This window comes from Pinus tabuliformis, chromosome 7, assembly GCF_031772625.1.
Source record: "Pinus tabuliformis cultivar Carrire ecotype Pingquan chromosome 7, CPIR1, whole genome shotgun sequence".
Lineage (NCBI taxonomy): Eukaryota > Viridiplantae > Streptophyta > Pinopsida > Pinales > Pinaceae > Pinus > Pinus tabuliformis.
The window spans coordinates 1239758648-1239768794 of NC_142293.1; the positions used below are offsets into that span (position 1 = coordinate 1239758648).

A 10147-nucleotide genomic window follows, 5' to 3' on the forward strand; every position below is an offset into this window, starting at 1 on the left:
ACTTCTGCATGCATTCCTTCAATGGACAGAGTTAACATGGCAGTGATTCAGGAAAAATTGAAAAAGGCGCTTTACACAGTTGAGTGCTAGTAAGGGTAGCTCTACTTGTCAGGAATATCAAGAACCAAGTAGCTCACTGTAAGAAAATGGTTAATGCTGAGGATGGTCCACCAACAGTGTTGTTCAACTAAATGAAGAGTTGAACTGTAGGCCGCTGCTCACAAGTTTGGAGGACCTTGGAAATGGTGTTCTTCCCAAGAGTTGAATCTCGAACAAGTGGCACCAGCCTACATGGTCCTTGACTTCAATCTGTGCATAATGTCTGGCACTTTGATCTACAGAAATGGCATAGAGGTGGTATATAATGTAATTGTGTCCTTCAGAACATAGATTGGTTGTCATCAATGTGCCACCGCAATGGCCAACTGGTCAGGAAGAATACACAGCCCCTCTTCTATTGCAGAAACCCTGTTACGGGTTAACAAGAAGAAAGAAAAAACCAAAAAAAGAAGATCAAAAATCCAACTTTAGCCTGAACAAAAATGTGGCCATGCAAAATAAAGAGGGCCTAGTGCAATACTTGCACCACTCTGAGAAATGAATTGGATCTTTTTAAAGGTAATTGCTGGTTTAGCCATTACCTTTAAAAACTAACCAAGGGAAAACATTTACAGAAGTTCTAATATTGTAAGCCTTACCATTTCCTTTTCATTTGTCAAGTTTAATTTCCACATTTTTTATTTCAATGAAACATTAAAGGCTGCAAACTTTGTGGTTATGATCCAACTGGTAGAATAAGGATGACTTTCTATGAAGCTCAAACCACTCACAGGACCCTTTAATACCACGGGGTCTACAAAACCACAAGACTGACATAATAGATTTCATGCTTCAAGAAAACAGAAATACTTCAAGCTTGACTTCCATTACATTTTTTTACACGCACTATATGGTCTACCCTGTCCTCTGAGATGGACAGAGGTTCTTTGTGAAGACACACCAAATACAACTGAGTGATTTATGGCACAATGATTAAATAATGATAAGCCAACAAAATATGTACTATTAAACATAAGATATGCTCACTCAAGGGAAAGATTACTAGCCGAGGATTTATACTCCAAACACCTAATTGGAAGTTGGTTTATGTGGCCTCAAACCAAATGCACTTGGACTCATATTTTTTCCTTGACTAACCAGGGGAATGCCCGAATGCTTTTCCCCTCTGTGAGGGCTATGTGTCTGTCTGATCTCACTTATACGGGGGCTATATATTTGTTTAGCTTCTGCAACTTGGGGACTTAATGCAGACTCGGATCCATGAATTGGTGTGCAATCACTCAAGCTAGTTATCCGTGGACTATATGTGTGTTTGACCTCACCGCGACTTCATGTAATCATCTCATCCAAAACTTCGCCATCATTTGCACCTGTTCCCATGCTTCCTAGTCCGAACCCCTGAATTCCAGCTTCCTGCAATCAATATATGTTACAGTTCAATTTATTATTGTTAATGTTGCAGGGCTTATGAAATAGAATTGAGTAATATTTTTAAAATTTGTTTGATATGTGTCTTGCACTCACTGTTATATTGCATGGCATTCCAGGGGCTTCTTCATACTCTGCTGCATCCAATTCTTGAAGATGTGCTCCTTTGAAAAACTTGGGAAGGATATACTGCCTCGCTGGGACTAACAAGTTACAACATGATTAGTAGTGGGAAGAGAACACCATCTATAGGCACCCATGTGATACCAAAACATGCCAACAAATAACATGTCTGGAAAATGGTGAAAGTGGCAATTGTCTTGAAAGGCACCGTTTCAAGAAATGTAGCATGATACTCCTAAAGTTCTCTGTAACCATCAGTTCAACATTGATTAGATTTGAAAACTATATTACAAGCATTAAATTCAATCACATTATAGTTTGAATAAAGTTCATACTTGTATCTACGGCTTGGAGCAGTGAAAAGAAACAATAGCCTTTCCCAAAATTGATTTCCTGGCAAACTCTCTATGGCCATGAAGGCAAAGTAACCCCAAAGCACAGAAGTTGGGATCTTTCTAATGATGGGCATTACTGCAAGGCAGCCAACCACCATCAGAGATTGCAACAAATTACTCAATTGCTGTTCTTTCACCTCAACAAGAAGCAGGTCATCCACGTCCTTGTCAACATTAAAAATTGATTCATCAACTGGGGCATCCATATTCCCAGTACTTGCGGCCAACTGAATTGTGGACTCTTTCAATTCCTTAAGTGCCTGCATAAATGGTTGGGACATGACAAGACAAATAAATAAAGGGAGAGGAAAATTAGATAAAATGAAACACCCAAACTCAAAAATAAGACCATTACCAAGGCAGGTGGAGGCTGATAAACCATTGGGGTCTGCATTTGCTCATAGGCTTCTTGCATGTTTCTGTATAATTGCCCTAAGGTTGAATTTTTCTACATACTTTTCCAGATTGTTGTCACTAACTTGCTAAGCACCAACTGTAACAAAAGTACTTGTAAGTTACTCGTCTATAAAATGTCTGAATTGTGTCTTTTCCCTGAGAAGCTGCAATTGATAATTCCAATATATTAGTACCTGATGTTTGAGGGTAGCTAAGCCTTTCATGTGCATTGGAGATTCAGGAATAACACCATTTGAAGGAGGTATGCCAACAATACCACATAAAATAGTCTGTCACAATAAAAGGAAAATTTATGAATCCACTAGAGATTTTTTATGGAGGTGAAAACAAAGAATGAAGAGTTAGATCAAGATGTCTTCAGGAGAGCAAAAGCTCTTCCAGAATAGGGTATCCAGTGATAGTTGAACCTAAACATGAACCCTGACAAAAATTACAACATAGTTCTAAATAATATATATTTACTGTGGTAATGGGCCTTGACACAATCTCTGCAATAATGGCCCTGCTTGATACAACATCATTTTTCAAGGGTTTTTTGTGAAGTTTCCTTTAAACTTTTCTATGCAGACTTCTTCCCTTTCTTCTTAGTGATTTCAGTGTAAGTGCTCGGTATACACTCTTTTAAGTGAATCTGTTCCAGCAATGTTCTTTCTGCAGTAACATTCCACCAAGAAAGTTAGCCACTTTATCAGTGGCATTCACACTGGTCACAAATGGCTGAAACATTTTTTTCAACCATTGGAACAGTGGCACTACGAACTTTAGGATCAATTCTATCATCAACTGCTCCAAATTGATCTTGCACATCCTGAATACGTATCGTATAAACAGTGATATACACAACCAATCATTTAAAATGCATACAGTCATTTCCTAGAATAGAGAATCCTTGTTCTGTTAGAGAATCCTAGTCCAAATCTTACAAGAACTAATCAAACTTTTAATTTGAGGACCAATATGATCTGCAATAGTAAAACTTATAATGTACTGCACATCTTCATTGTGCGCCAAAAGCTTTACTAATTCTTTAGCAACAATGAAATTTGTCTTCTTACCCTCCACAAGTCTTAACAATCAATTCTTCAATTATATGTTTAGCACCCTTCACTTGAAGATAGGATAATTCTTCCCATCAAGCTTAACGTTGGGTAGAGGGATGCTTTAAAATTAAGATGAAGCTATCCTCCCCCTTGCTCAACAATTCTCTACAGATCTCAGAACAGAACCAAAGGTAATCTCAGGAACAACGTACTATACTACTATGACAAAGAACCACAATTCTGAAAGAAACATCAGTTTGGTTAGGATCTTCAAACAGCTACCAAGGAATCAAGTAAATGCTGCTCTGCAATTCCAAGACTTCAAGTATCCAGATGCATTGCATTGCTCTATGGCACATCAATGCAATTAAAGGTAAGCCTTCTAATGGTAAGGCTTACAATATTAGGCAGAGTAATTAACCCCTTAAACTTCATGTTCCACAATCTGGGTAGACTAGGGTATGAGGGACTACAAAGCCCTTAACAAAAAAAGGAGGATACCTGCATGTTTACTGTTAATGCCTCACTAGGCAGAGTAATTAACAAAATGCCTCACTAGACAGAGTAATTAACCCCTTAAACTACATGTTCCACAATCTGGGTAGACTAGGGTATGAGGGACTACAAAGCCCTTAACAAAAAAAGGAGGATACCTGCATGTTTACTGTTTGATCCAAACACTTTAACATAAAACAAAGGATATAAAAACTTCTGCATGCATTCCTTCAATGGACAGAGTTAACATGGCAGTGATTCAGGAAAAATTGGAAAAGGCGCTTTACACAGTTGAGTGCTAGTAAGGGTAGCTCTACTTGTCAGGAATATCAAGAACCAAGTAGCTCACTGTAAGAAAATGGTTAATGCTAAGGATGGTCCACCAACAGTGTTGTTCAACTAAATGAAGAGTTGAACTGTAGGCCGCTGCTTACAAGTTTGGAGGACCTTGGAAATGGTGTTCTTCCCAAGAGTTGAATCTCGAACAAGTGGCACCAGCCTACATGGTCCTTGACTTCAATCTGTGCATAATGTCTGGCACTTTGATCTACAGAAATGGCATAGAGGTGGTATATAATGTAATTGTGTCCTTCAGAACATAGATTGGTTGTCATCAATGTGCCACCGCAATGGCCAACTGGTCAGGAAGAATACACAGCCCCTCTTCTATTGCAGAAACCCTGTTACGGGTTAACAAGAAGAAAGAAAAAACCAAAAAAAGAAGATCAAAAATCCAACTTTAGCCTGAACAAAAATGTGGCCATGCAAAATAAAGAGGGCCTAGTGCAATACTTGCACCACTCTGAGAAATGAATTGGATCTTTTTAAAGGTAATTGCTGGTTTAGCCATTACCTTTAAAAACTAACCAAGGGAAAACATTTACAGAAGTTCTAATATTGTAAGCCTTACCCTTTCATTTCTATGCAATTAATTAACCTTGAGCATGGAACATAATTCTTCTTAATCTCCATGATATTCAAGAATCAAACTCCAATGGCAGCATTGGCTTCAACACGTCTTCCTTTTATCCCTTCAAATCTGCCATGGGTCATGATGGCTTGATCAATGATCGCATGCTCTTAAGACCATACACACCCTAATACCAATTGAAAGAAAGAAATAATGATCTAGAAACGAGAAGAAGAAAGAAAGTGGTGTAAAAGACCCAAAATCAAATCGAGCAAGTGCCCTTGATTATATAGGATATTAATCATAAGCACCTTATAATAGTCAACCCTAACATGTGACCAAGTTCATAATACATATGATAAAAACTGTATTACAAGATACACATGAAGATGTTCAAGGACTTAAGATTAGGAGTCATGACTAAGCCAAAAGGTTGACATTTATAGGCTTCCATCCTCCCAAACTAAGGCTTGGTCCCTTTTAGGGTTTAGAGAGGGTAAGTTATAGTTTATTTGATTCACCTCCCAATTTGGGGAATCTCCCTAAGGTTTTCCTAGACACTTTAGGACCTCTTTGACCCTAGCACTCTCTCTAGAGAGCTCTCCAAACCCTAGTTGCTCCTATTCTAGAGTGATAATGATGTTCTAATATGATCTTTCTTTGGCTCACAAGTACAAATTTGCCTTGGGACCTCTTTCTCCAATGCATAGATCCACTTGCCACTTCCCGTCTCCTCATTTCCTTATAGTATGCATTTGTTGTTAGGGGCTTGGACCATGTCAACCACACCACATGGTATCTCCTCATGCAAAGGGCTTTCCTTCAAATATGTAGCCTCAAACAAAGTGTCCTTGCCCCAAATATATCAAAGGTGAAACACACCTCCAAATATGCATAATATGCCTTGAATAATACATAAAAACCTCATAAAGGAGCTTTAACATCCTTTAATGTAGAATGTGTCTCGAGAAAAGTGCCCTTGCCCCAGATATCTAAAAATTGAAAGACACCTCCAAATATGTGGAATATGCCACAAATAATATGTAACACCCTGTAAAGGTGATTTAGAATACTTTAATAGCCTTCATGTAGAAGACATCCCTATTCAAAGGGGTGGTTACCAAAATGTTCCTCTTTTCACCCTTGAAGTAGAACATTTCTCATCAAGTGTCATCCTTTTAACCATACAAGAGCTTCTACCACCACATGGCATCATTCAAGTAAGGGTTTTCATCCTCTAGCCTCTTTCCTTTCCACCTATCATGCTCTAGGCATCGTCCTAGATAGGGTGTGTTACTCTCCCTACCATTTTTCATACTTTGGACCTCCAATGTGCAAGGGGATTCCTCCTTTTGGTTGTTTATGACCCCCCTTACCATAAATCATGTTCTAGGCTCCTAATGTGATAGGAGGCTCCTATTCTAGGGCTCCCTTCCTCATATTATTCACCAATGGGATCCAGAGCCTTAGCTTCAACATAGGAACAAGGCTCTCCCTCAGTGATGCAACAAAAGGTAATGTAATCATAACCCTAGTTCAAATATGTGTCAAGTGTGCCCAAGTGAAACTTCATGGTGAGATGTAATTTCAAAAAAACCCAAGAGTCTCTTGCATCCTAAAACTACCCCTGAACTCCATGAGTCTTCTCCTGTGCTTAGTGTGAAAGAAAAACCCATGAAAAATCTACATGACCCATACATTTTCAAAGGCAACAAACTATATAAGAGTGTAGAGAGATGCTATTATAAAACAATATCACCCCTAAATGGCAATACAATGTCACAAACTAGTGAAGGTGGAATCCAACAAGATTTTGGTGAAAATATCTACAAGTTGATCAATTGAAGGAACAAAATATCTACAAACTTCCTCCTGTATCTTTCCAAAACAGATCTCTGTCAAATATAAAATATCTCAAAGATTTCAGCTAAACAAACCTTGCTTTGGATTTTGTTAGATCAGCGAGAGCTTTGTGATGTTGTAAAACAAATACCACATCTTTGTGATGTTGTGATTTTGTTACATTCATGCATGCCCTCCCCTCGATGGGTAACTGTGCCTTCCTAATTGAAGACAATACATTCATACATGTGCTTCATCCAGTGATCCTACTAAACTATTGCGCCTCCATTAGAGGATCTCTTATGTGCCCTCTACTAAAGATCGACTTTCCTCTGTACAAGCTAGAATGTATTTGTTGAAGGATGATGTTGTTGTCGAAGGAGAACAACTACTGAGAAATAGGTAAAATCTAAGACTACCTCCACTCTTGTATCAAATAAAAGTAAAATTGTTGTCAAATTAAGCAATATTGTTAAGCAATTTTCTCTTTGTATATTCAGCAAGCCAAAAATGAAAAATATTATATCATATGTGGGTACATGGAGCAGTTAGAAATCAGTCTACTGTCGTAGACTGAAATGGAGTACAACCCTTTTACAAGGCCTATGGTACCAAGTGCAACATCTAATCTTCTTCTGGAAAAAAACTAAAAGAGCTTTATTTCACTTTGAATTTCAAATGCTTGTTAAATGATCAAGTGGTAGTTGCAAAGAACAACTCAAACTGGGTGATATCAAAACAAAATAATTTAGTATTTCCAAGACAAAATAACATTACTGATGTATCTTTGGATTCCATGAAAACAAAGCAATTTGATGTATTGAAATGATATTAGGAGATTAGTAAAGAGGATCAAATTAAGTGATGTTATGGCCATACCATTGTATCCATTTACGCTTCGAGCGAAGAGACTCAGCAACACCAAGAACATTGAGTGCCCTCCAAGAAAATGTAGTCCTTGTGGTTTGTAGAGAGTCTTCACACTCTAACATCGGGCTCTTCAAACCATCTCTGCACAAGGTCATTACAAATGTAAAAAATCAGCAAGACACAAATTTGGTAGTAAATATGACCAAAAGAAGAACTAGTGCAAACAATTTTCACAATCCTGTTTTTGAAACCAACATTATAATCTCCTTAGCATTATGATCAGCTGTCAGTGTTCTTCCCAAGTCAGCAAACTCAGCTCCGCCTTGAAAAAGTGTAATTGCATAAAAGGAATGTCGGTCTCATGCCAATAGGTCTCCTACGATGAATGCGCAGGAACCTAGTACATAGACCATTTTTCTCTTCGCTTAGCTACCTAGGGCTTATTTCCCTTTCCAAATATCAATAATTCTTTTCCAAGAAAACATAAAATAAGAATAATATTTTACTATATTCTAAAAGGTGAAGATGTTGAAATCATGCCACAAAGTGAAAGGAAATCAAATATCTTTCCTCAAACCACCAAATATATAAAGAAAACAACAATAATTATAAAAATAAAACTAGATCTGTCGATCTATGCATGAAATGAGTCAAGCGACTAAAAAAATATGACCAAAATAAACCAAAAATTTCAAACTTGACAAAATCCTCTAAACAAGCAGCAAACAAACTGCTAAAATTTTCTAAGATATTAGAGCTAGACATCAACGCAATTTCATGTACTTGAATAAGCCCATTGTTGCTTAGCGTTAGACTTCTTAAATTAGTTATTTATCATTTAATACTAGGACACTGTCTATGTGAAAAGAAATAGGTCCCAGCTTCATCAAATCTGACTTCATTTCAAATCAAAGATCAAATCCAAAGGACACTAACTCGTTACTCTTGGATGGTACTAATGTTAAATACACAAAATAACAAAAAATAAAGATATGATAAAAAAGTAGACCTGCAAGATTATATTGGTCGAGTGTGACAGGGACACAAATAACTGAGACTAGAGAGATTTATAGAAGGCAGTAGTTACTATTGTGTGATTAGTGGTATGGTGGAGAGACCTACCAAGAAGGGACGTTGGTCTCGGAAAAGTATAGTAGGGAGATCCATAGAGCATTTATGTAAAAGGAAGATGAGAAGTGTCGTCTTCAAGTTGGTTTATGTTATGGTAGAATTTTGTTGGTGATAAGTGGTAACAAAACACTTACATCAATAGGTAAAAAGTAAATTCGGGGCATGAGTTGGACTGACTCATGTTATCTCATCCCTTAATGGTCCTAAGGACATGTGGGGACCCGAACAACTTAGTACCTAAAAGACTTGAAAACATGGCTGACAAATCACTGACAAGAAATGGCTAGCAAATGACTTGAAAGTCTTGTTAAATTTGTTATTTATCATTTAATAATAGTCAGACACTATCTATGTGAAAAGAAATAGGTCCCAACCTCACCAAATCCAGCTTTATTTCCTGTCACAGATAAGAAACAAACAATGTAATGATTAAATATGAAACATCAATCTTAAAATAACACACATCAAAATAATGTTGCTGCAATGTTACAATGAAAAATACAAATATAGAACCTATTTTTACCTGAAGTTGACATATAGTAATTTTGCATGATCAATGGAACATGTATACCAAAATAAGAGTCCTAGGGTATTTCAATTTCCCAGTTCTCATCTTGGTCCTCATTTTCTAAATTGTGAACATGATCTTCTCTAAATGAACTGTCATTATGAGCCTCCAAAACATTATGTTCTATATCAAGTTCATTAGATAGATTTATTATATTGTTTTCTCCCCTTCTATCACAATCTGATCGCCAAAGAGTTAGCGCTCTTTCATATGGAAAATTGTCAATGTCATACTTTGTTACATATAATCTTAAACATGTATCCACATGTTTATCAAGCTTGTTCCTCAACTTTGACTTCAAGAATGATAATGCACTAAACATTCTCTCATCCTCCACTGATCCCAAAATCATGGTTTGACACAAATCTGCTAATTTGAAATATTCTGATATGTTTTCTTGCAGGTATTGGCTAGCACTTAAAGTAGTCCATAATCTTGTTATAGCACCATTTTCATTAGGATTCTCCAAAAAAGGATATTGCTTCCACATTGTTTCAGCAAAGCGCCCACCTTGTTGATACAATTTTGATGAATCTAAAATACCTTCAATTTGTTCTCCATGTATCCAGACTTTCTTGCAAAAATGGTCTACTAAACATTTTAATCTTTTTTGAAAATCAGCTTTTAAAGTTCTTCGACATTGACAATTGTTCCAATATTGAGGGTATACCACACACATGGCCTCCAACAATTCATCTCGAGGAAATCGTTCTCTTATCTCTAATGATAGTGATCTTGCAATTTCTATCAAATTTTGTCTCACTGAAATCACAATATTATCAAATTGGTCTCTTGACACGGGGCAATCTTTGGTGATTCGTCCTGTCTTACTAATATAATGAAAGGGAACCATATACCCACGCACTAC

General features: G+C 37.0%; 1 protein-coding gene across 2 annotated transcripts; it reads right to left on the reverse strand.

The window, feature by feature from the left end:
* Positions 1 to 1028: 1028 nt before the first annotated feature.
* On the reverse strand, positions 1029 to 8281 carry LOC149251862 (boron transporter 1-like). 2 transcript variants are annotated; one of them, XM_089456586.1, is made up of 6 exons: positions 7836 to 8281; positions 7590 to 7721; positions 2597 to 2692; positions 1947 to 2499; positions 1585 to 1856; positions 1029 to 1473 (listed from the first exon to the last, which is right to left on the reverse strand). In XM_089456586.1, the coding sequence occupies exons 4-5, from the start codon at positions 2285 to 2287 to the stop codon at positions 1847 to 1849; spliced, it is 351 nt and encodes a 116-aa protein (XP_089312712.1). In that variant the 5' UTR covers positions 2288 to 2499; positions 2597 to 2692; positions 7590 to 7721; positions 7836 to 8281; the 3' UTR covers positions 1029 to 1473; positions 1585 to 1846. The 2 variants fall into 2 exon arrangements, with proteins under 2 accessions (XP_089312712.1, XP_089312711.1); XM_089456585.1 differs by having other exon boundaries at positions 1585 to 1691; positions 7836 to 8277.
* Positions 8282 to 10147: the final 1866 nt, after the last annotated feature.

Coding starts and splice junctions, on each gene's coding strand:
- LOC149251862 (XM_089456585.1), bottom strand. CDS start 2,287: ATGTCCCAACCATTTATGCAGGCACTTAAGGAATTGAAAGAGTCCACA. Junction 1,692..1,946: donor GCTCCAAGCCGTAGATACAA/GTATGAACTTTA, acceptor GTAACTTGTTAG/TCCCAGCGAGGCAGTATATC.